We start from the raw sequence: 26,036 nt of genomic DNA, 5'->3' as shown, positions 1-26,036 counted from the left end.
AGCTCAAATGACACACCTGGTAATATTAAGATATGAGGATCCAGGTCCAGGAGCCTTGCACTGGTGTGTCCAATAGAAGGTATTAGCAGAGGGTGGTTAAAAAGGTTTCTGTATTGTATAATTATAATACAGTCGAAGCAAGAACTTTGTTGGAAAACTGCTCAACATTTACGTCAGACGTCTTGGACGGCCCATGGGGTCCATTTTCTAGAACAAACCATTACTTTTAGATTTACTATTGTTTTTGTTTTTTTCATAACAGGCAGACAGTAGATTTTTTTGGGCACTTTGGGGCAGCACAACAAGCTGTAAATGCAACATTGACATTGACCTTATACAGTTTTATAACGGTGAAATTGTTAGCAAACAATTGCCTAATTACAATTTCCAGCAGACACAGAGAAACATTAGCATTCACTGGAGTAGTGTTTGTGTGCACCTGATGAATTTTTGGTCTCCACCAACTCCTGAGGGAAATATCTGGCTCTTTAGTAGCTAAACAATCCTGTACGTTTACCGGCTAGTCGCTAACTGTTTCTGTCTGCTGTTTGGTTCTGAGCAGGTAGTCTAAGATGGTGTTTTTGGCCTTCATAGTGACCAAATCCCCAAAATGACGCTATGAGAGAGTGAAAGTGAATAAAAGTTGTAAAAATTGTCGCACAAGCCAAAAGCAATGAGATGCTTAAAAAGCTCTGATTGGCTGAGGGTAACGGCAAACTCAGGTGATAAATCTCTGTTGGTTCGTCACTACAAGCGACCACTTTTACATTACTCATAGTTATTGTTAATATGAAACTATTGATTAAAGCAGCTTTAAAGTTATGGTTAAGTGAATTAGAGTAGTTTAAAATGTATCTTATTGGCGTAACCCTGTGTTTGTTAAAACCATGTGTATTATGTCTTATTCATTTATTTTTACAACAATTTGCCAACACTGCCAAGTACATTATGTAAGTGGACTTACACATTGACTCTCTTTTTGTGTGCTCTCTTCACACAGAAGATCCTTATTATGGCTACCAGCCCTGAGTGGATATTAACAAGCAGGCAGCAACGCTAAGGTGATTGAGGTTGGTTTGAAATGACTATGGTTCCTTTGGAACTGAATGGCAAACGAGGACTGGAGCGGAAAAAACGCTCCACTGAAGAGGTTTGCCGTGATGAACTGGCCACTGACTGATGCGGAAGCTTGACAAGCTTCATCATGGAAAAGGAAACTAAAGAGGAAGGATTTCTGTTGGTCCTTGTGTGATTTTAAAATGACAGAAATGAACCAAGAATAAGTAGGAAGCTTTCTAATATAGAATAGTGTTCAGATAGATACAGATAGCATCATAAAGGAAATATTTTTGGGGGGATCAGTCAAATGTTGTCTTATACACCATATTCGCACTGAAACTTTGTACTACTATGTTTATGTATCCATGCACTGTGTCAATGCCAAGTAGTTTAGCCATTTGTGTTACATTTCTACATATTTCTTTTGGCATTCTAACCTTAACTGCCTCAATCTTAATGAAAATGCATAATCCATGGTGTAAAAGCCTCATTTTGTTCTGTGGTATAAACGATACTGTGAGAATGTCTGTTGTCTTGTTTATGATGATTTGTTTATTGTTTATTATATTTACTGTATACAGTTATTCATTTATGATATTTTATACTGAAACTTTTTGTATTGAAAATTCATGTTTACATTTTCTGGTTTCAATGGGGTTTAGGTGATATACAATACATGGTGTGTGTGTGTGTGTGTGTGTGTGTGTGTGTGTGTGTGTGTGTGTGTGTGTGTGTGTGTGTGTGTGTGTGTGTGTGAGAGAAAATATTTTATCCTGTTAATAAAATGTCCTTAATATTTCTCTAATTAAGTCTGTTTTATTTCTAAACGTGTCTATACTGAGACAGATTACTTTAGTTTAGTAAAATTCTATTCCTGCAGGACAGCAAGCCTGTCTTGCTAAATTGTCCTTTAGTAAGACACTGAATCCGTGCAAGGGTTGCTGTTCTGAGGCTTAACGTGACCTCCAACCTTCCTGTGGAGGGCAAGAATACAATAAAATAGCTTGCAGGAATTAATAATGATAATGCCGTAGTCGTTTGTCGGAACGGCAGCGAAGAGAGAATTGTTTCCAGTCGGGACTATTTTGAAGAGCACAACGGAAGTTCCGGTTCCTTCCCCGGTGGCTTCGTTAAGTCAGCCTCAGTGGGACATTCAGTTTCCGGTTTGGTCAGAGGTTTTAGTTTACTTTTCAAAATAAAGGCAACCATGTTTAGTCACTGCCCTAAATCAATGGCGAATAGCTTCTTGGACAACAAACAAGTTAGGCTAGTAGAAATGAGCCTGTGAGGGCATCACTGATACGTATTTTTCTATTATCATGGCTGCGAGGTCATAGCGTCATTTTATTTTGAAAACTATAAACTTGATGCTAAAGGACGTTTTAAGTTCCGCCGTGTGGGTAGATTCATGTCGCTATGGCAAGCCGAAAAACTCCGCACCCAACCCGGGACAGTGAGGACAAATACTCAATACTGTTACCTACTTACAACGAAAGGGAAAACCTGCCCTTGATAGTGTGGCTGTTGGTGAAATACTTCGGTGAAAGGTGAGGAGGAGCCGTCCAGCTATAGCTAGCTACAGTACCTGTTGTGTTGGTGAGCTAACGCTAATGCTAGTGATGAGCTGTCACTAACCAGAGAGATGTGTTGTGTTTAGGAAGAATCTTTACTTTCAAGTTAACCAGCTCACTTTTGTAGTTTTTGATTGACTTTGTGTGTGTGTCGTTGTATTAAAGGCACAACAATGAATGTGTTGTGTTTACAGTGGCTTTAACTACGAGATAATTGTCATAGACGACGGAAGCCCAGATGGGACACTGGAGGTGGCGAAGCAGTTGCAGAAAATCTATGGAGAGGACAAAATAGTAAGTTAAGACAGCCCCGCCCTACAGTGATGACCCCTCCTCTGTGAGGAACCAAACAATGCATTTCATACAATTTTGTAATTTATTTAAATTGATTAACCTGTTGTAACATCTTCATAGAGACAACAACTAATTCATTATTTAAAATGTTTAATGTAGAGCTTGTCTCTGTCAATAACCAATGGTTCTAGTAAAAGAATGGTGCATGGGATCTTTATGCAGACTCTTAATCTTTTTTTTCTTCTGTGGTTCAGCTTCTACGACCAAGAGCGAAAAAATTAGGCCTTGGTAAGTTCAAAACTGTAAAAAAAACAAACTGTATTCGTTCTATTCAGCTTTGCCAACTACTGACGAGCTCTTTTGCTTCCTTCATAAGGCACTGCGTACATACACGGCGTTAAACATGCCACTGGGAACTTTGTCATCATCATGGACGCAGACCTTTCCCATCATGTGAGTGGAGCTTGTTCAATTGTGTGTCGTCTAATTCAAACGACAAAATCCATTAACCAGCTTATCATTTTAGCCCCAGCTGATTCTTTGTCTGGTTAACTGAATTGCAATAGGGTTAGTATTTGGATCGGAGATGTGAGTTTATCTGCTCTATTTTCTTTATCAACACTCTCATCTCTATCATCCCTAAACATTTAAATACTCTTTAATGTAATTTCATTATTATGTGAAATATAACTGATTTCATTTTGGACAGAATATTGTTTGATCGTTCTTTGTCTTTTTTTTTCAGCCCAAATTCATCCCAGAATTTATTAAGTAAGTGTTACTTAATTTCCATTTCCTATAATGTGATGTTATATATATATATATATATATATATATATATATTATATATTTGAATATATATATATATATTCTTTTTTTTACCATATTTGAATTTATATACAGAATATGAATTTCTGAATATATAAACAATAGCATTTAGCTATGGTGCCACAAATGACAGTTGGAAGAAAAATTGTGCGGAAATGTTATATTCAAAACCGTTTTGTGTTGTTTGTAAGTAAGCAGAAGGAAGGTAATTACGACCTGGTATCTGGTACTCGTTACCAAGGGAACGGGGGCGTGTACGGCTGGGACCTGCGCAGGAAACTCATCAGGTAGCTGCACGTCATCAACAGCGCTTTGGTCTTCAATCTTAAGAGAGACAAGAGGCTGAGGTTTGATTTTCCTCTCTGTCTTTTGTCTCCTTCTCTGGTTCACAGTCGGGGAGCCAACTTTTTGACTCAAGTGTTGCTTAGACCCGGTGCTTCAGACCTCACAGGCAGCTTCAGGTAAGTGGTGCGAGTGTTGTGAAATGAGTGCCACTGATTTTTCAACATGATGTGTTTTCTCACACACCCACTGTTGTTTTCTCACTGGTGTCAGGTTGTATAAGAAGGCGGTGTTGGAGAGTCTGGTAGAGCGGTGCGTGTCCAAGGGGTACGTCTTTCAGATGGAGATGATCATCCGCGCCAGACAGCTCAACTACACAATTGGAGAAGTGAGGCCTTAATTAATTATTTAATGTATTTATGTTTTTTGGGGGGAAGAATATTTAGCTAGTACACATAAAGTTATGGAGTGATGATATTTCTCGAGATTCTCTGTTTTTACCCCACTTATGGATGTGAACAAATAGTATGAATCCGTTTTTAAACCCACTTTCAAATTTTTTATTAAAAGAAAAGGGGATTTCACTGCTTTTTCTGCATCCATGCCACATTAGTCTTGGTCTATCTTAAAACCCACTACACATAAACAATTAAATCTGTGTGAGAATAATGAATAGACTCAAGTCCTTGCAGGGTTTTTACACATTTTTACCAAGACATTTCCATGACTCGGAGGCAGATTTTTATGACCAGACTCTTTTTGAAACAAGATTACCCACATTTTTCTTAACTTAAATTAATTATAAACTTTGGCTGTTGGGGAATATGACCTGAAAGAGCTGTCTTGTGTTGTCACATGACTTGTAGGCACGGCTTGACATTAACTTTTTGCTCACCAGCCACAATTTTGTTGTTGGGTTTTGGGGAAATAATGTTTTACCCAGACGCCCTGCTCTCCAGCATTGGAAAACTACCGAGACCAATGTCAAGTTAACCCAATTGTGGCGGGTCAACGGGCCTGTTCCATAAAGCAAGCTAAGAAAAAAAAAAAAAAAAAAAAAAAAAGTGTCTTAAAGTCCAAAACATGACTTGAATAAACCTTACAAATCAGTCAGGGCTAAAGATGAGAAAAGACTTTAGATGACGTAGAACCCTGTGATTGGCTTACAGATATCAAATCAAATAGGTTTGTGGATTTGGGTGGAGTCAGGTACAGTAATCATAGAAATATAATAATATAGACATCGTAGAAAAGTTATGTCCATTAGAGCAGTCGGTATTTAAACGGGTTGAAATGTAATAACGTATTTATACAACCTAATTAAATCTTAAGCACAATACATTAAAACAGTACAGTACAGTCAAACTATAGGAACAGAAAACCTGTAGGTTAAAATATCTATCTAAAAAAAATCTATTTAAAAAAAGAAATTGAGTAAAGCCTTAACATAAACTAAAGTTAAAGCAGTACATCAAACAATACATTTTAAAAATGTTTCCTATCTGCCAAATAGAGGATTCAGTTACTAAAATTTCTGGTAAATATATATATTAACTATTTATGATGCTATTATCATTTTATTGGGGTAATTTAGAATAAAGTGTATTATATATCTTATCAGTTCTTGTTGTATATTTTCTGTATTTAATTTATCATAAATTTAAGTTTTTCTCTAAACTTTAACTTTTTGGACTGATAGTAGTTAATAAAGTCAAATGATATGGCATCACTCCAGACAGCCAGTGGGAAAATCATTGCTTTTCCAACAGGTCATTTTTACAGGAACTCAGGCTTATAACTTGACAGATTGCCTGCTTTGGACCTGTTTAGTTTCCCCAAATAAGTTGCCATAGTAACTAAGCTTGAACTATGTTGAATTTGCTTCAGGGAACAGATTAAACTTAAAAGGAGTCAGGTTTACTGAAATAAGCCTGGCTTAAGGCACTTGATGGAACGGGCCCCAAGGTCTTTTTCAAACCATGTCGTGTGACTTACCAGTCCAAGTGGAGACCTGACGTTGAGAATATTTCCATATCATCAAAAATGTCAATCTGCAACTCCGGTTGGAGTCAGACGTCACCCTGCTAAACTTAAACATTATTATACTGGTGTCTGTGGAAAAGAAATGTCCTTGACTTTTCTAAAACTTAAGAAAGAACTGGTCTAATGACGGTGTTTTTTTTAACTGTGATGGCTTTCACTATGATTCTCAATCTGGTCACGATATTACGTTTCAGTTTAGCTTAACCCCTCAAGCTCTAAATCTGAAGCCAGCGTTGTGACCATGCAGCCGAGATTTTGGATGGATACTGGAAAAAAACCAATTCTCTCTTCTTCTTCCAAAACAACAGGTACCCATTTCCTTCGTGGATCGAGTTTATGGAGAGTCCAAACTCGGAGGGAACGAGATTGTGTCATTCGTGAAAGGACTGATCACACTCTTCGCCACGACATGATCAGCAATGTAATCAGTTGGGACGACCCTCAGTCATATAGTGCACTTTTCAGTCTTAAAGTCGCTGTCTTTAATACAGTAGTATCAGAAACTAAACAGAAGGGGAAACGCTCCACTTGCTGATGGTCAGACTGTGACATGACGGCTAACGACAACGGAGTCTTCCCCCGTTAGCAGTAAATATAAAGTAATTCGCTGTCAGTAGTCGTCCCAAATACTGAAGGAACACAGTGCTTTACATTCCCATCGACCCCTGAACATAGCACAGTATCTCATCATTCCCAGTCCAGACAGATGACTGAACTCTACATTCAACACGGTTGTCAGATGGGAAAAAGTATACTGCTACACTTGTGATTGTTTGTAAAAAATTAAACAGTTTGTATTGTTGGCTCAGTTATTTTCTGATTGTGTTCTTTTTTTTAATTTATTTTTTTTTACACAATTAGTCAAAACCTTAAATGGGTTATGGAGAGCAACCAGCTGCCAAGATCAAACCTGAAAGAATAGTGACAATTAACATCCTGCTGTAACTACTCCTTTCACCAATGAATGGTCGGTACTATTTGATGAGTAATAATAATAATAATAATAACTTTATTTATGCTTCGACAGACAAGGCAGCAAAACAGTGCAATAAGTGAAAAAAAACAGATGATGAAGGGGGTTAATGGGGCAAGAATGAATCTCAGCTGATGTAAACATTTCACCATGAGTTTAACCATTGAAACGCAGGTTCACACTACAATAAGTATAGTTCTTGCCCTTCCCCAGGCAATGTGCAGGAAAGTAGTCCCGGTCAGTTTGGCAGAATTGGGCATTTACTAACAGTAGTGTAGTACAGCGCCACCTGCCGTTGGCCTAACTGTTGATGCCACTCCAGATGAGTGCTGAGGCACTGTGTGCATCCGAGGGGAGGCCAGATGTAGCCACACCGCGCATGCGCAGTAATGGTAGAAAGCCCACTCCAGGAGGACGCCCGCTGCCGGCCAGTTCCCGCCACTACTGTGTCGGGTTGTTTACCTCACAGACTCGAGCACCAAAGGCCCGCGCTCAGTTTCAGGCACGAGGTAGGTCATTTATTTATTTAATTAATTAATTAAATAATTTTTTTCAATTGACGTTCGCTTAATTGGCCAAATTGATCGATGGACCAATCATGAGGGTTTTGACGAGCCCGACCCAGAGCTCTCTCACAATGAGATGATTTATGCTAATGAGGTCGACGTCACTTCCGCCCCTTTTATTTGCGCCATTTTGGATCGGGCAGTTTCCAGGCTGGATGTGTGTATTGTCTGTCAGGGAGAAGAATGGGCTCAACGCTGTCGGCCGCCCGGCGATCATAGGCAGACCCGAGGCTGTCTGTCGGAGGAGTAGCTGTTCCCGACGGTAGGACATGTGTCTGCCTCCTCCACCCCGGGGACCGCACGCTGTGGCTCTCTGATGCGGCTCGGAGGCTTTCTGTTCCCCGTTCGCCGACCAGAGGGACGAGGGTAGTTCGGCCAGCGAGAGTCCGGTTCGGAGGGTCGAGCGACGTCCCGGGGAGGCTCGTCGTCTCCTCTGTCCTCACCTGAGCGGACACCACCGGGGGAGCGTACACACTCCGGCTCTGACACATTTCCCTGGATGTGAAAGCAGGTAAACTCGTCTGTCGCCGCGTCGCCCGTCAGAGCGAAGGAGGTTCGCTGTTCGCCGCGAATAGGTGTCCGCGAACCCGCCGCACAGCCACGGTAACTTGGCTGTCAATAACCTAACCAGGGGGGGTTACATGACATATATTACATACATTACATACATTATATTATATACATTATATACATTACATCAACGTGACCCCCCACCCCCACCCAGGTGACGGTGCCCCCCCCCGGGTTGAAATGCGGACGAACATCCTTTGTGGGGGGACTGGAGACTGAAAGCGAACAGCCCGTGTTGTTGGTGTGAGTTGGGCTAGCCTAGCATGCTAACTTAGTCCCCCATTCTTTGTCAGCAGCCCCCTGCCCGAACCCATCGATCCGGACGCGGCCAGATGTTGATCAGAGCTCAGAGCCGCCGACCACCGCGTCACTTCGCCGCACGATGTTTGTTCGCGTCCCCGGCCGAAGCTCCCACAGCAGATCTTGGAAGTTGTGTTTTTTTTCTTTCTTAAATGCGGGCGATTTCTCCGAATATTGGAAGTGTAGCCTCCTCACTATTACTGTACAATGAGTGTTGTTGTCCTGGGGACACGTGACCACACACAGACTGAGGAGTCTTCCAGTCTTTTGTTAGATTGTGGATGTTTGTAGCCTGAAAAATACAAAAAAAACCTCAGAGGTGACCAGAGTTCAGCCAGGTGACCCCGGGGGGGTTGTGATGCACTAACATCTCTTGTTTGGTCCAGGGGGGTGAGCAGGGCTGTCACATGGTCAGGGCAAATGTCAGCTCACAATCACTGCCATCAACCCCACGCACTGATCCAGAGACAGCCCCCTCACCTTTATGTCCAGAGGCTTCAGTCAGGTGTTGAAGGTGCTGTCACAACTAACCCCGGTGCATTTTAAGCATCCCAAACTTTTCCTTGTGTCGGTGTGAGTACATGGGAGTGAGTACATGGGAGTGAGTACATGGGTGTCACCAGGAGCTTCTCCCCTCGCTGAACAAATGTAAACGGCAGCAGTCAAGCAGAGCATAGGTCATGATGTCCCGGTGGAGGGCTGATGAGATCTGTGGTTGAAGGTTCGTAGGCCTTTTTTTTTTTTTTTTTTTTTCTTTCACAACACAGTGAATGGGGGGGAAACCTGTTTTCTGCCAGCAGCCCTCAGTAGAGCAGAGCAGCCTCCCATCGCCTCTCCTCCCTCACCTCTTCCTTCTCTCCCTCCCTTCCCTCCTACTCAGCCTCTCCTTGGCTTTTTTTCCCCCTTCTCTCTCCCCCTTCTTCCTCCCTCCCCCTCCCGTCCCTGCCTATCCATCGCCCCCCTCTTCTTCTCACCCTCTTCCATTTTCTCCCACCCCCCACACCCCCAGCCTTTTCCCCTCCTTCCCTCACCCCCCTCCCCTCTCCTCTGAGCCTGTCTGTCCGACCTCCCTGCCTCCCCATCCTCCCTCCCTCCCTCCCCCCCACTCCACTTCCGTCGCTCACTCTCTGTCCTCTCTCCTTTCCTCTCATCTCTCCCCTCGCTCGCTGGCTCTCTCCCCTCCCCTCTCGCTCTCCCTCCCCTCCCCTCTCGCTCTCCCTCCCCCCTCCCCCCCTCCCCCTCCCTCTCTCTCTCCTCCCTCCCCCTCTCTCTCTCTCCTCCTCCTCTCTCCCCCCCCTCTCTCTCTCCCTCCTTCCCCTCCCCCCTCTCTCTCTCCCTCCTCTCTCTCCCTCCCCCCTCTCTCTCCCTCCCCCTCCCCCCTCCCTCCCCCTCCCCCTCCCCTTCCTCCCAGCTCCCTCACCCCACCTCATCCTCTCTTGCACTCCCCTCCCCCTTCACTGATCTCTCGCTCCTTCTGTCCCTCCCCTTCCTCCCTTCCAACATCCCTCCCTCCCTCCCTCCCTCCCCCCCCCCCCCTCCCCCTCCACTGCAGACATATTGTAGAGGCTGCTGCTGACTCAATAGGAGGCGCCATTCTGTGATGGTATTGCGAGGCAGGGAGAGAAAAAAGGGGGCAGGCAGAGAGTGTAGGGAGGCTTACATAATGGAGCTCCTCTCTAGCGCCATCTGCAAGTAATGGGAGGAAGCAGGAAAGGGAGACAGAGAGGGGAAGTGGACACGGGTGTGTGTCTCTTTCACTCACTCCAGCACTTGCACACTTCTGAATGGTAGACAGACAGACAGACAGACAGACAGACAGACAGACAGACAGACAGATGGGCAAAACAGTGAGAGGAACAAGCAGTGATGTCTCCGGTTCTCCCGGCTCCTCACTAGGCCAACAGTTGGTAGAACCACACACGCTCGGTTCTCTGTCTACGTTTGGTGTTTTCTAGAAGGGAAATAAGCTGAGTTGTTAACAGGGATTGTTGGGGACCGTGCTGTTTGTCGTCATTGAGCTGCCTTTTATGTCAAAGTGCATCAGTGACCTTTGACCCCACTTCATGAAGCTCTGATCTGAATAGAAACATAAAGAGGCAGCCACTTTGAACCGTAAGTCAAACAGCCCCGCATTAAAAGGTGACTTTACGCATGCTGAACTTAAGGGTAGTGATAATAACACTAAATGAATGGTTGGATGGTGGTTTATTTTGTACAGGACCAAGTGGGCCTGTCTGACAATGAGCAACCTTTCCTTCTACTCCACACAGCTTTGAATAGACTGTCACAAAAATAATAATTATGGTATTAGCTTAAGTACAGACCATGCAAAAACTAAACTGTAGTTGTCGCAAATAACACATTGAGCACTGGCCATTTGACTTTGAAACAAATTAAAGTTGTTAATGTTTGAATGTTTAGATTCAGTATTTCTCACAGAAACTCACTGCTGGTGCATTGCTGTGTTTTGGTAGAGAGTTACATCCAGGTGGCAACCTGTGGTTCCGCCAATGGACGCCACACGGAAGTCTTAAAACCTAAATTCTCTCCGACCAGCAGGGGGCGACTCCTTTCGTTGCAAAAAGAAGTATTCGATTGTATGGAAGTCTTTGAGAATATGACTCTACTTCTCTCTTGATTTATTCCCTCAGTAAACATTGTAAACACAAGCTTATGGTCTCAAGCTCTAGTTTCAAGTCTTCTTCAACACAGCTTGATGTTTATCTAGTGAATTATGGTATGTACGTGTAGAGAACAAAAGAGGGCAATAACACAAACAATGTGAACAGTAACCAGATTCACTCTAAACCCTCCAGCTATGATGATGATGATGATGATGATGATTTAGCTTTTTATTGGTTTAAAATGAGCTACTAAACTGTCTTACTTGTAAAACAATCCGGTCGTACACGTCGCCTCTCAACTCCTTCTCCAGTCTCATATCTCAAATTGCTAATCCAACAGTTAACAACAAGCAGCGCACGAGATTGAAAGTTTGACCCGGATAGTCGCTGGATACACCGGAACCTGAGAAATGTAGCCCCTTGCCCCGAGAGGCTTACTGTCGTCGGACCGATATCCCATTGGTTCCACGGTTGCCCTCGTGCATGTGCGTCCTTGTGCACATGCATAAATGGGTGCCGCTGTAGATTAAATGGTTGCCATTGTGATAACTTTACAGAGTTGTAAAATCCTGGTTGAGTATCTGGACCTCCTGGAACGTTCTTTATAGTCTCATCGGTACCTTGAACAACACGCTCCCACCAGGCGGCCCCCTGCTCTAAAACAGCTCTGAATACCTGTTTAGAGGGTGCACTTTGAATTGATAATCTACTGGGGAACGACTTCATCTCTTATAGTCATGAGTCTTGCTTAAAATGTGACGAGTGGCCACATCTGAACAGGGCTCAACAGTAACTTTTAAAAGGGCAGAACACCTGCTTTTTGTCGGCGAAACTGTAAATCTGCTTTTCATTTTTAGCTTGAGCTCATATTTTTTGTAATTAATGTGTAAGTAGTCATACGCCAGCTTTATAATAAAAAAGGAACATGAAAGAATAAAAGTGTTATTACAGTAAAGAAAACAAATTCTGTAGTTTGTGTTTTATCTGATTCTTGCGTTAGCAGTTATCCTGTCCACTCTCAACTCCTGGTATATACAAAATCGCTGTTGTTCTGAAGCTTTGTGCTGATTCCCAACAAAGATCCATTGGCCCTTCAGCATTGAAGTCTTGGATTGTGGGTTGAAACAGACCACTTTGTCTAAATGTCAAAAAGCCATGACATTACCGGACATATTTAAAGCCGTCACTGTTTTTTATTTAATGTCTGAAAGGCGCCGTTATCAAGACTTTCCTTATGCGCGTCATACCAGACAAGTTAAATGTCCTTTACAGCTAACTGTGTCTTTTGGTTCAGCTGACACACATTCGTCATAATTGTACCCAACACCTGTTAATAACTGCTGTTTATATGTCTTTTTCTATTCAGGTGGGCAGAATGTTCCAGCTCCCTGTCAATAACCTGAGCAGTCTGCGGAAAGCGAGGAAAAATGTCAAGAGGGTACTGGGAGACATCGGCTTGGAGTTCTGTAGGGATCACATAGAGGTGAGCCGGCCCAGACTTTGGTGTTTTGATGATGATGATGATGATGATGATGATGATGATGACAACCATTCTGCATGTCTCCTTTGTGGTCATGGCTTTGCCTTATGTAGAATACGCATTCCCGTGCATTTTTCTCAAAATTGACTTTGATTGACTTCAAATTCATATTCCAACCATTATTTTCATCTCCAGCTGAGGTTTGAGAATGGTTCTTTTTTGGATATTTATAGCATTGGTGTACATATGGGAAATTTGTTTTGGTTTAATAATAAGGTCAGCTTGGACTTGAAAATGCTCTTTCGTTTGGCTCAGTGTGGGATGCGTATAACATAAATTGTGTGTCTGACAGTGCTGCGTAAACGTAGATGATGTATGGTGACAGGAGTCTATAACCTGGACTCATGTACCAAAACAAATAGGCCTACAGATCTGTCTTTCTACACTCATCAACACTCTGCCCTCATTCTGTTATATCTCACTTAATGTAGGAGAAATGAACTCTTCAGGCTTAAAAGCAGAAACTAAAGACTTTACATAATTCAGCGACCAGGCCAAGGCACAGACTGAAGCATCTACAGATATGTTAGGGTTAGACGGGGTTTCTGTTACAGTTCCTAATGTGTTCCTAATGACAGGTTTGGTTAATAATGTCATTGTCATTCATTTACAAAAAGAAAAGCTGGGAACAGAGCACAATTTCAACCATGTAACATATTTCTGAATAATGTTTTGTTTTTTTTAACATTTGGATTACATATATTTTCCTTTCTGATAGTTTATTTTTTTTATTACCTTGTTATTGATTAAGATGAGCAAATATTGTATCATCTTACTCAATAACAAGGTAATTCTTATGTAAACATGTAAAATAACACGAAGAATAAAATAAAAACAGTAGTTTCAGGATCCTATTCACGAACATACATCTGCATGTCAATATTTAATTTCTCTCCATATTTCCCCTTTTACAAGCATATACCCATGTGTGTACTTACACACACCTACACACATACATAAACATACACACCTGTACTCGCATATCCTTCCTCACATTTTCAATCAGTCTTTTAAGTGATCCAAAGAAAAACAAACAAGAAAACACTTTAAAAATACCCCCCCTCCTTTTAACTAACAAGAGATAGAGACGGCCAGTACAACAAGTAAAATAACATTTCAACATCCGTAACGATGAACCAGGGGATTCTCATATTTACACACCTTTTCATATACAGTCTGATCTGATTTGCGATATACATTTCTCTCCGGTTTCTGTTAATAGCCTTTTTAATCATTATTAACATCATTCTAAACATATATGTCTCCAAATCTTGTGAGTCTTGTGTTCATTTTCCTCTGGTCTAATACCTGTTATAAATATAGTAATATTTTTCCATCCAGGACAAAGAGCTTGTTGTGATTGTGTCTCTAACATTAATTTCCTTTTTTGTTCAGGACTACAAAGACTTTATTCCTCCAGAGGTGTACATAAAGCACACTTCCTGGGAAGATGTGTGCATGTGGGAACCATCACATACCAAACTCCAGGTGTGTGACGCACTCAAATGTATATGAATTCTCACATAAATGTCCTTTTTCTGCAACTCTGATATTTGAATCGATTGTGTCTGAACACAGAAAATGTATAAAGCTAGTCATTTGTTGTTCTCTCAGATAAAGAACTTCAAACGTCTTAAGCTTTTTTCTTTTTCTCACCTGTGTCTCCAGGACTACAGATCCAAGCCCTTCTGCTGCACTGGCTGCCTCTTTTCCTCCAAGTACTTCTCTGCATACAAGAGCCATTTCCGCAACGTCCACAGCGAGGACTTTGAGAACAACATTCTGCTCAACTGCCCCTACTGCACTTACAATGGCAACAAAAAGACTCTGGAAACACACATCAAGCTGTTCCACATGCCCAACAGCACTGTGCGGCAAGGCCCCGGTGGGATGGTGGCGGGTGCCGGCGGGCTCATGATGAAGGACGGGGTGCTGAAACGGACCGGGGACAGCGTGGAACAGGCGGTGTACTACTGCAAGAAGTGCACCTACAGGGACCCTTTGTACAATGTGGTGCGAAAGCACATCTACCGGGAACACTTCCAGCAAGTGGCCCAGCCCTATATTGTGAAACCAGGGGAGAAGACTCAGAACGGTGGCTCAGCCGGAGCCACAGAGAGCAATAACACAAACAATGTGAACAGTAACCAGATTCACTGCAAGAAGTGTCTGTTTGTCCCAAGGACGTACGAGGCACTGGTCCAACACGTCATAGAGGACCACGAGAGGATCGGCTACCAGGTGACAGCCATGATCGGGCACACCAGCGTGATAGTACCCCGTCCCAAACCCATCATCATGATCCCCCCAAAACCCAGGGGGACAAGACCATCATCGGGATGGGCCCTAAAGGCGCGGTAATGGCCACGACCAGGTCTCCCGGCTCACAGCAGCTGGGTCGGGTTATCGTCTCCTCAAAGACGGGGTTCAACGCTCAAAGCTTCCTGTCCGGGATGAAACACGACGGAGTACGGTTAAAGGCCGGCACCACCCAGTCGTTCTCTATTGGGGGCCAGCAGGTGAGGGTTACTTTACCTGGAAACGCCCAGGTTTCTGTGCCCCAGCATTCACACGCAGCAAAGCAGCTTATTTCCGGGGGCAGCCTGCGGAGTCAAGTTGTGGTCAACGCCTCCTCTTCACTTAAATCCAACCCTCTGGGGTCGCGTGTCCAGGCGGCAGCCACCACTGTCGCCTCCGTCACGGCCAAAAAAGGCTCCTCAGTCCTCGGCACATCCTACACCCAGAAGTGGAAGATCTGCACCATCTGCAACGAGCTCTTCCCGGAGAACGTGTACAGCGCCCACTTTGAGAAGGAGCATAAAGCGGAGAAGGTGCCCGCCGTCGCCAACTACATCATGAAGATCCACAACTTCACCAGCAAGTGTCTGTACTGCAACCGCTATCTCCCCAGCGACACGCTGCTGAACCACATGCTGATCCACGGCCTGTCTTGCCCACACTGCCGGGCCACCTTCAATGACGTTGAGAAGATGGTGGCCCACATGCGGCTGTCTCACCCGGACGAGAGTGTCGGCCCGCGCACAGATTCTCCCTTGACATTTGACCTCACTCTGCAGCAGGGCAATCCCAAGAATGTTCAGTTGATCGTCACGACGTACAACATGAGGGACGCGCCGGAGGAGTCGGTGGCGTTTCACGCTCAGAACAACAACACCTCCGCGTCATCAGCCTTGAATGCCTCCCTCATATCAGGCAAGAGGCTAGTGCCGCAGCATCCGCCTAAAACGCCCTCGGGGGCTGCTGACGGTGCGACAGCCAAGAACGCTCCACAGGCGTCTGTGCCCTACAAGAGGGACGTGGGCAAGACGCTGTGTCCTCTTTGCTTCTCTATTCTCAAGGGCCCAATCTCAGACTCACTGGCCCACCACCTGAGAGAGAGGCACCAGGTGATACAGACGGTCCACCCTGTAGAAAAGAAACTGACCTACAAGTGCATTCACTGCTTGGGGGTTTACACGAGTAACATGACGGCCTCCACCATCACACTACACTTGGTGCACTGTCGAGGTGTGGGGAAATCCCAAAACGGGCAGGACAGCCGGGCGACTCATTCTCCTCGGGTCGGCCAGGCCCAGAGCGGTGCTCTCAAACGGGCCAGCTTCGATAGCTCTGACACTAGTGCACCGAAACGAAGGAGGCCGCCCGGGGAAAGGGCCAACCCGCGGGATATCAACGGTCCATCGGCGTTCATAGAGAATCCTGATGAGCCCGTAGTTCTGGCTCTCGACCCCAAAGGACAGGAGAACGAGTCGTACGAGTCGAGGAAGGCGTTTCTAACACAGTATTTCAATCAGGCGCCGTATCCCACTCGGCGGGAGGTAGAGAAGCTGGCCGCTAGTCTGTGGCTGTGGAAGTCGGACATCTCCAGCCACTTTGGCAACAAGAGGAGAAAATGCGTGCAGGAATGCGAAACCCAGAACGCCAGCGTGTTGCTCGGGTTCAGCATGCACGAGCTTAGCAAAGTGAGTCACGAGCTGGCGTTTGTCCCTGACGGCGCGTACGAGGGCCGACACGGCAAGAGGCGGACATCCAGGACGCACATAGGCGTGTCAGAGCAGGCGCTCCGGAAACACAGGGAGCTCGTGGCTGCCAATGGTGGCGTGGCGCCGCCACTGAGGGGAAAGCCAAGGGGGACTATGGTAGGTACTAAAGCACCGCCATCCACCCCAAAACACAACAGTGCCAGCGAAGACCAAACCAAGACAATCAACAGCACCTTACCACAGAAAATACCTCTAGACCTTTCAGAGCCCATCGCCATTGACTCTGACAGTGATGAGGAAGAGCAGCCGAAGGATTACGAGGAACGAGAGGGAGAGGGAGAGGGAGAGGTACATCTCCATGGCAACCAACTGCTTACTGGAGCCAAGGAGGGAATGGAGCTGGAGACAGAGCCTAAGATCGTTTCAAATCTACAGGATACGTCTGACGATGACGACGACGAGGATGACGACGACGACGAGGATGAAGACGAAGAGGCACATGTGGAGAATGGCTTTGGGCCAACAGAGGGTCCAGGAATGCAGACTGCTAAAGCAAGAGACGCTCATCCCATCATTATTCCCAAATTCGTACCGTCGTCTGCAAGAAGCAGGAGAGACGGGGCCCAGCTGGGCAAGCAGCAGGTCTAACTGATAGAAACCCAAAAGACTCAAACAGTCCGAGAGACGCTTTAGATTTGATCCACGCCAACAAATCTGCCTCGCCTGAACCGAAGGACACGGCCCAGTTCCATTGGGTATCTGCGGAAGAGGGAGCGATACGGAGAGAACTCAAAAACAAGCCATCCAGTGACTTCTAAAGGCAGGACTCAACGAGCAGCTAGGATCCATGTAAAGATTTGTGAACAAAGTTTTAATGTTTCCTCCCCCGAATGGGAGGACGACAGAGAAGTCACACCAAACAATACAAAACACTTTTTTTTTTTTTTTTTTTTGCCTTCTGTATACTTTATTACATTGAGATAAGGAGTTATTACTGTTGATTTAGCCACTGAACTTGTGAATGTGGTTTAAAATATTGAGTTGTCGTGAGGTAAAGCTTTTTAAGCTGACCAGATAATCCACCATTTTTCATGTAGTTATATCCGACATGGGTAGTGTAAATTTGTACAGTCTTTTAGACATGTTTGGACAGACGTTGCCGTACATGTACCCTTAAATATTTGCTATTACCTGTATGTAAGGTAGCCTCATATGTTCTACATCGGTATGCTTAACGATAGTTGTCGCTTTGGTGGCTGGTATTTTCTCGTACGTTTAAGTTTATTTTTTAACGAAAACCTAGTTTTTTTGCAAAATAATATATCTATATATAAATGAAATAACAGAATTGATTTTGTTTTTTGCTTTAAACTTGATTTAGATTTTATTTTTTTAATTTCCTCTTCTTTTTTTTTTTTTTTTTTTTTATGATTTCTGTTCTGAAAGAATAGTGGTGCCGATTCGTTCTTATTCTTTTTCAGTTTTAAAGGAGCATTTCATCAACCCTTTGCAGCCTTTATGCTCATTAGCCTTTACTCTACTTGCTTTCTGTTTTCACAGTTTTTAACTTGATGATGTTTCTTTGCCCCCACAAGACTGGACAGTAACCACCACACTGACATCCACAAAAGTGAAAGCATTTCTTTTTTCTTTTTTTTTTTTTTTTTTTTTTTTTTTTTTTTTTTCAAAAAAGAGAGAGTTCAATTTGTGTTCTTTGAATTGTGTGTATTTGTTTTATGTTTTCATTTTCCACTTAAGCATTTATGAACAATAAAGTGCTGTAATTGTGCTTCTCACGGAACTAATGGCCACGCCAGTTTATTTGTTCAAAGTTAGGGACAGCAGTGAAAATGCTTCCTGATGCACAAGCAGTAGTTAGAAAAAGGATGACATATTTCTTTTAGATAATAAGTATTGTAAGTATTGTTTTATTTGCAGTTTCAAAGTGTTGTATTAGTTAACTATTACACCATTAAATGAAGTGAAAAGGGGCTATAGAGGACTTGTCAGCGGAGGATAAAGGTTGTATTGCTGCGGTGCATTGACGGCTGGGTTTCAGGCCTCTAAACGTCCTGCCCACTCTGACACTAAGGACACAACCCGTGACGAGGCTCAATGATGAAACCAATTGCGCAACTAGAAAAACTTTTTTTTTCATTGAATAGGCAATGTTGTATGGACGGAGGGATCATTCAAAAGTGTTAACCAATGGGACATCAGGGACATATGAAAAATAAAAAAATAAAAATACTGTTGGAGGGCAGCAGGTCGAGACTGTCAAAAATGCCTGTTAGTACACAAGTACAGTGATCAGGTTCATCAAAGCAACGCAAGAATTGAAAAAAAAAAATCCATTTTACATTTAAATTTTAATTTAAAGTATGTATATACACTGAGCATCCAAAGTGAATAGAAAAGTATGATTTTTAAAGAGCCATATAGTTTTTTACCTAAATAAATCATTTTTTTTCTTAAAGCTAAACTATTAGCTCAAGGACAATGGATCTTAAATGGTTACATTGCCACAAGACATGGCTGTCGTGTTTTTTCAATTTCTTTGAATTGAAGTTTTTGTAGGTTACAGCCCTTTATTGACCGTCTATAAGTGACATAATGGGATGGTGTTCTCATTTGTTGTGCTCAAAACCAAAGCAATCTCCAGCTATGAAAGTGATCCTTCCCCCAAAATGTATTGAAAGTAAGGAACTGTGAGAATTAGCCAATTGCAAGATTTCCTCTACCGATCAGGCCTGACACGTCTCTACACATCAATATCGATCAGCACATCTTAATGATATTTTACATTGCTTTGTCATTTTTTGATACAGTGGCGTAAAAAAAAAATATCCTTCCATCTTAGCATAAAGGATGCTGATGTTTTATCCATGGGCAGCCAAAAATAGTTCCAGTAATATCCAGCATTGCTTGGTAACCAGGATTAAGATGCCCACCAATTTAGCCTCACAACATCAGAGAGGTGTTCAGGTGTAACTGAAAAGGAGAGTTTTACAGCCATTAACTGTGCTTGGGGATGATTCTGCAGATAGAGCCTCGTCATTTTTTGACCCTAGAAATGACAGGTGAGGGAGTAGGTAATTGAAAAAGAACTGTGCCTCAAAATACACCTGTGTAAAACCTCACCCACTGTTTATACCACTGCTGTCCAGTGCCCATAACCAGTTGGTTGCCTGCGATGAGCTAAACGTTTGAAGTAAACCTTGTTTGAACGTCCCTTAATTCTTGGTGTTTTTTCGAGAAAATATGAAACGGAATAGATGTGGGGGTTTTTTTTTTCAAAGAGATACAGTATGTGGTCTGGTTACACAGCTATAACAAAAATTGGAGCCTGTGTGCATGTTATCAAAGATAGGATATTGAAAAGCCTTTGGTTGGAGATGGAACGCTACATTATTAACCCCTTTGCAGAGGTGCACCGCTGGATGAATGGCACCTTCACAGTAGGGATCAATCAGACCGGACTGACTACCAACCCAGGTGAATTGAGTGAGGTCAGATGTGTACTTTAGCTTTATATATTTTATCCTCTGGGTGTTTTAATTAAATTGCCATCCTGTGCCGCCCTGGGAGGAGGAATCTAAAATGGAGGGAAATTACCCCAGTGCAAGAGGGAGAGAGGCAAGACTCTCCTTGGCTGGCTAGTCAGTGTTGCTATGCTGTTGTAAGGAGTGAGAGAGAGGGAGGGAGGGAGTGGTGGGGGAGGCTAAAGGAGAGGGAGAGAGAGAGAGAGAGAGGCCTGGCAGACTGTGGGGGAGGCGGAGGCCTCATCTGCAGTACTGTGTGCAGAAGGAACGCTTAACAGCCTTTAAAGGGGGAGGGGGAGGGCAGGGGAGACAAGAGAGGGAGGGAGGCAAAAAGGAAGGGGTGGGGAAAGGAGCTTGGGGGAGGGAAGGTGAGGAAAAAGGGGAGTCAGAGAGGGATGGGAGCGCGAGGGAGGGTGAGCAGAGAGGAGAGGAGAGAAGAAAAAGGGGGAGGAGGTGGCAGGGGCAGATCGAGGAGGGGTGCTCGGGGTGAGGGAGAGGGAGGAGGAGAGATGGAGGGAAGGGAGAGGAGAGGAGGAGGAGTGGGGGAGGGGAGGTGATGGGTGGTTGTGGTGTAGAGACTGGCGCCCCCTGTAGCCGGAGGAGAGACACCGAGAGGCCCTGGTTTGTTTGTTTGTGTGTGTGTGTGTGTGTGTGTGTGTGTGTGTGTGTGTGTGTGTGTGTGTGTGTGTGTGTGTGTGTGTGTGTGTGTGTGTGTGTGTGTGTGTGTGTTTGTGTGCGTCCTGACAGACACAAAAGGCTGCCGAGACAGAGCAGCCCTACTTGCACTTCACAGTGGGGAGGCTGATTGGTTGAACTGGCCTCAGGTCAGTTTAGCATTGGCCCCCAGCTGACCCGCGGCCCGCGTCCACCTGAGCTGGGATCGCACGAGGATCAGGACACGAGAGAGGAGGTTGAGAACAGGTGGAGAGTGAGAGAGGGGGAGGTGGGGTGAGGAAAGAGGAGAGGGGACACATAGAGGGGGTCGTGCGCAGTTTGCAACGACATAGCGGCTGCGTTGGAGTAGCTGGTGGCGCCCCCGTTGGAAACTGGCAGGAACCTCCATGATATTCCCTTCAGCTAAAGGGGGGGTAAATAATAATGAAAAAAAATTTGTACAAGTGTGTGCCGGCGGATGTGGACCTCACGATGTCGTGGCTACAAATAATGATCATGTCCTCCTCATCCTCTGAATATTGCATGTCGCTGGAGGTCATCTGGATCAGGGTGCCACACAAACTGGGACAACGACACCAGCACAGAGACAGAGGATGAGAGAGGATGGCGAGGAGGTGGAGGTGGTGGTGGTGGTGGTGGTGGGGGGGGGGTGGAGCCTAAAGAATGGCCTCGCAGACTGCGGGGTAGACAAGAGGCCTCTTCTGCAGTGCTGGGTGATGGGGGGGAGTGGAGGAAGAGGAGGGTGGGAAGGGTGGACTGGAGAGATAGAGAGAGAGAGAGATGGGGGGGGGGGGGGGGGTAACAGAGAGAGATGGACTGCACACCTATCCCACTGCTAGCGCCTCCTGCAGTTCAAACGGCCTCGCTGCAGGCAAGTGCAAAAATGATTAATGGGAAAAAAATGTGATGAAATTGAATGATTCATTAGACAGAGAAGAGCGAGCTAATGAAGGAAAAGAGGAGGGAGACCTGTGGCCGGCTGCTCACAGAGGGAAGTCATTTGCGATGGTGGTGAGACTGAGAGGAGGATGATACGTGAGAGGGGAGATGGCACAGGAATAAGGAGGAGACATGAAGGAGGAGAGGAAATCACAAGGAGGGAGAAAGAGGTGAAAAGAAGTCCCATTTTGGTGGAAATACATAGTGGCATTATCCTCTTGATAGGACATCGACAAGGTCAGGGTCGAAGGTCAGTACAGAGGTCACTCTGACTAAAGTCATGAAAGATTCAAATATTTTAGCAACCCTACCGCTGTCCCCGAACCCTCTACTCTACTTTTGGCCTTTGACCCCCCTCTCTAATCGGGACTTACCTGACCCGCCACAGGGTTTGTTACAAAGAGAAGCCGTCCTTTAAACTGTTTAAAAAGGGCAGGCACTTAAAAAAAAAAAAAAAGAACTATCTGTCAATCAGACTGCCAATCAGATGGTGTTCTTTTTCGCCAACTGTTGATCTGTGTCATCGCTCACACACCTAAGCCACGCCCATAGCTGCCAGTAGCTCTTTAAAGGACGCCGATTGGTCCGTGCTCTGGCTCACTGGACACAAATGCAATACCTTGAAGCCTGACAAGATGGATTTTTGTGTGATAATTTATCTTGCAATTCTCACGTTATCTCATCAAGGTCAGAGGCCAAAAGTATCAGTCAAGGTCAAAGAATAGAGTATATCTTTTTTTTTTTTTTTTAAATAGGATAACAATTTGGGAAATGTCTTTATTTTCTTACTGGACAAACTTACAGTGGGTGGTTTTTTACATTGGGGACGGAGAGTGGCTCATTTTTTTTACCTTTACCTTTAGCCAACACATGTTGCAAATAGACTCCAATTTGCCTGTGTCAAATGTGAATCAAACTTTCCTGGATGTTGCATGAATAGAGCTGCAGAAACCCAGCTGCTGACATCATCATCATCATCATCATCATCATCATCATCATCATCATCATCATCAGGGCCTCCTCTGCAACAGTGTGTGCACTAAGGGTAGAAGAAGCAGAATGGGGGCATGTGTGTGTGTGTGTGTGTGTGTGTGTGTGTGTGTGTGTGTGTGTGTGTGTGTGTGTGTGTGTGTGTGTGTGTGTGTGTGTGTGTCTGGGAGGCTAATACTTCCGTGGAAAGGACGAGGCAGCTACTGGCACCCCTCGTAGGCGTAAAGAGGAAGTCTGCTGCATCACATTGAACGTGGTGGGAGGGGTGAGACATGTCTGTGCACAGAAAAGAAACTACCGTAGGTCAGAGGTCAAGTTTTGAAACCAAACAGCGGCTCTGGAGCAGAGTCTCGTTCAAGAACACTTCAGGTTAAGGGATGTCTGCCAGCACTGTACCTGAACCTGTTCTGTCCAGCTGAAGGACAGTGTCCTCTGTATATTTTGTTTCTCTTCCCTCTGAGATGTTTCGGCTCTTTCTGCGGGGTCAGTGGGAGTTCTGCATGACATAACATCGAACTCATGAACAGCTTCTACTTAGTGTTTTTTATACATACAGTGATTTTGAATTAAATAATAATCTACAAATTGACACTGAATTGCTATTATTTTTTTTAAATATTAAAGGGATGTTTTCTGTGTTGGATCTCAGACAAGGCACCTACCGGTACATTAATGGAAAGCAACAGCTGTGTGGGTAGGAGAGAAAGGGGAGAAAGTCAATGGTTATCGCACGTTGGTGATGGATTTGATATCACAATTAGAGGTACAAAATAATGTCAGTTTGCGCTTCTGTGAAATCATTTTTGCTTTAAAACCAGACTATGTAACATATGAGAAAAAAGAAACAACACAATATTTTGCTTACAGAATGCACCGTTGTTCATTTCATCAAACCGATGGTTGATGCTGCTGAACACCAGTACTGGAACCACTGTTGTTATACTGGTCGTACTAACTGGTCCTATGCAGTGTGACCAGACAAGTTCTGGTGGCTAATGTAAGCCAGCATTAGACAGATGCTGGGTAACTGACATTTAAACTACTATAATGGATCACATGACTAATTGTATCTAAAAGAGGTCTCTCACAGTGATGGAACAACAGGTACGGTTGCAAAAGGTAGTTTCATCGAGTGCATGGCAGTTACTAATTATGAAACACGCACACACACACACTCACACTTGTATCATGAACATCTGTGTAAATTAAGGCAAAATTCAGCGTGCGCCATTATGTTGCAGCTCGTTAACACTCTTGGCCCTCTTGTTCTGCAAAGGTTATGTAGTCTCACTTTAGTGTGGATAGTGTTCTTCATTGTTTCTATGCTAGTGTTGGAGCGTTGTCTTCTGCTAGCATGCTTCATTAGCATATGCCACTGCGGCCTCGGTAGGATTAAGATTTCAGAGAATCATTTGACCCTAAAACCCCGCTCTTTATATGGGGGAGCTCTTAATCCTCTTTAATACTCTTCCTGAGTCCTAAACGGATATTATTAAATATGTATGATTTGGCTTTCTAATAATATGACATAGATGGCTTTTCATTGTCTCAAAAAGAAAAAAGTCACTATAATGACCATTCAGCTGTCTTCACGGTGCCGGTTGGCAGAGTGCACTGGAGGCGAAATACTTTCTGAATTTTCATCTTAAAAATTCAAATCTCCTCCACTGATGTAGGAAAGGAAAGAACAGAATAAACGCCTTTAGATGCTGCTACAGTGTTTATTGATGTGCATTGTGGAAATAGGTGCACTGGTCCTGTAATAATAATAATAATAATAATAATAATAATAATTTTTTCCATCTTATATTCCCTGTTTTTATGTTTACTCTATTCTATGTCTTTATTCCCTGATGGGAATGCACTTTGTTCTGCATTTCTTGTATGAAAGGTTCTATACAAACAAAGTTTATTATTATTATTATTATTATTAGTGATCATTGTACCAAAGCTTTCATATGTAGTTTTGCTGTGATATTTGTAAAATACCCTACTGATTGACCTTCATACGCAAATATCTCCCTGGGCTGGTTCCTCCTTACCTGTGTTCACAATATGTGTACAAATAAAAACCAATATGCCCGGCATCCTCACAGTGATATACAGATGTTGGTACCCCAGGTGAGGACAGCGTTGGGCAATAAAGCTCTTAAAATTCTGCCTCCCTGTTTAGTTGTTGTTGTAGCAGTGTTTTATAATGCTCTCTCTGCCAGCTGCCTTGGGGAAAAAATACATTTTAATCACAACGAATCCTGTACCTTGTTGAATGACTGAAAAAGGAAATTAAAATATGTCTGGTGGGTCAATGGAGTAGAAATAGACCTTTTTCCCGGCTCTAAGTTGTTGTTTAAGTCACGTCATACAGTCTTGGCAAAAACAAAATTAAACTCACCAAGCTGTCTGCCCGATTAGCAGTGGATGACTAGCTGAAAGGTACTTAGCAGTGTATGTACTGGTGTTTACATTAGCTGTTAGCCAAACACATTGGCAAAAACAATAAAAAAGATAAAATCCCCATGTGTCTTTGGGCGCAGAGGAGCAGATGGTAAGGGGTGGGTAAAGAGTAGCAGAGAGTCAATGGAAGTATGAAACAGGCAAGAAAAGGTGTTTTGAAAAAGGCATGTGTCACTCCAGCCACGAGAGGTTACAGAGCGTGCAGCCATTACTGGGCATCGAAAATATAATGCAGTTTGCTGAAGCGGAATGTGAGAGAAGCCGTGGACAGAAACAGAGCTGCACACTCACTCACAGCTAGATACACGCATGCACACACGAGACCAATCACATGATCCTCCTGGCAGAGTTAATAAAAATAGTAAGGGTAAAGTAAGGAGATAAACTGGCCCAAGAGGGGTCTGACCAATCCTAATTCTATCTGGAACTAAATGCCCCGAACGTTTTCAAAAAAATTGGTAGATTAAGCTTTTTGTCAGGTAAATTACCTGCTGTCACCATTTTCTCAACACGCTGTGCCAGCTTTGAGGATAATAAGTATAAAAAATAAAAGGGGTCACTTTAGCTCAGGAGGTGGAGCGGGTCGTCCTTTAATAACAAGGTCTTTGAGCAGCACGTTGATTCCCCAAGTTGCTCCAGATGGTCAGACCAGTGCCTTGCATGTAAACTCTGCCACCATGTGAGGAAAATAGTAGTTTGAAAAGTGCTTTATAAATGCAGCTGTTTTTTCTTTTTTGTAATGTCATGGTTCAAGTTCTTCTTATACATATGAACAATAAATA

The 26,036-nt window shown here is 43.9% G+C and overlaps 3 protein-coding genes across 3 annotated transcripts in view; all 3 read left to right on the top strand.

Annotated features, from left to right (window-relative positions):
- The window catches only part of LOC129099537 (collagen alpha-1(XX) chain), a 33,596-nt gene extending 31,820 nt beyond the window's left edge, over positions 1-1,776 (top strand). Inside the window, exon 42 of the mRNA XM_054608792.1 lies at positions 1,001-1,776. Coding sequence (XP_054464767.1) covers positions 1,001-1,029 — 29 coding nt within the window. The 3' untranslated portion in view covers positions 1,030-1,776. The remainder of the gene's footprint in view (positions 1-1,000) is intronic.
- Positions 1,777-2,420: 644 nt separating this feature from the next.
- Positions 2,421-6,880, top strand: dpm1 (dolichyl-phosphate mannosyltransferase subunit 1, catalytic). Its single transcript, XM_054609554.1, has 9 exons — positions 2,421-2,606; positions 2,825-2,924; positions 3,179-3,212; positions 3,301-3,377; positions 3,670-3,695; positions 3,944-4,039; positions 4,145-4,213; positions 4,308-4,422; positions 6,386-6,880. Exons 1-9 carry the CDS (start codon positions 2,476-2,478, stop codon positions 6,488-6,490), a joined length of 753 nt encoding a protein of 250 aa, XP_054465529.1. The 5' UTR covers positions 2,421-2,475; the 3' UTR covers positions 6,491-6,880.
- An 840-nt stretch (positions 6,881-7,720) lies between these two features.
- On the top strand, positions 7,721-18,447 carry adnpb (activity-dependent neuroprotector homeobox b). The gene is given in 5 exon segments (XM_054609162.1): positions 7,721-8,127; positions 12,477-12,593; positions 14,046-14,138; positions 14,319-14,952; positions 14,955-18,447. Coding segments are annotated over 4 exon segments (3,183 nt in total). The 5' UTR covers positions 7,721-8,127; positions 12,477-12,485; the 3' UTR covers positions 17,303-18,447.
- The last annotated feature ends 7,589 nt before the right edge of the window (positions 18,448-26,036 follow it).

Source organism: Anoplopoma fimbria, chromosome 12 (genome assembly GCF_027596085.1).
Source record: "Anoplopoma fimbria isolate UVic2021 breed Golden Eagle Sablefish chromosome 12, Afim_UVic_2022, whole genome shotgun sequence".
Lineage (NCBI taxonomy): Eukaryota > Metazoa > Chordata > Actinopteri > Perciformes > Anoplopomatidae > Anoplopoma > Anoplopoma fimbria.
The sequence above is the reverse complement of the archived record's forward strand: the minus strand, read 5'-3'. Positions and strand labels throughout refer to the sequence as shown.

Excerpts from the sequence above, each read along its gene's own strand:
- dpm1 (XM_054609554.1), top strand. The coding sequence starts at position 2,476 with ATGGCAAGCCGAAAAACTCCGCACCCAACCCGGGACAGTGAGGACAAA. Across the intron at positions 2,607-2,824 it reads GTGAAATACTTCGGTGAAAG|TGGCTTTAACTACGAGATAA; the intron begins GTGAGGAGGAGC and ends TTGTGTTTACAG. Across the intron at positions 3,378-3,669 it reads ACGCAGACCTTTCCCATCAT|CCCAAATTCATCCCAGAATT; the intron begins GTGAGTGGAGCT and ends TTTTTTTTTCAG.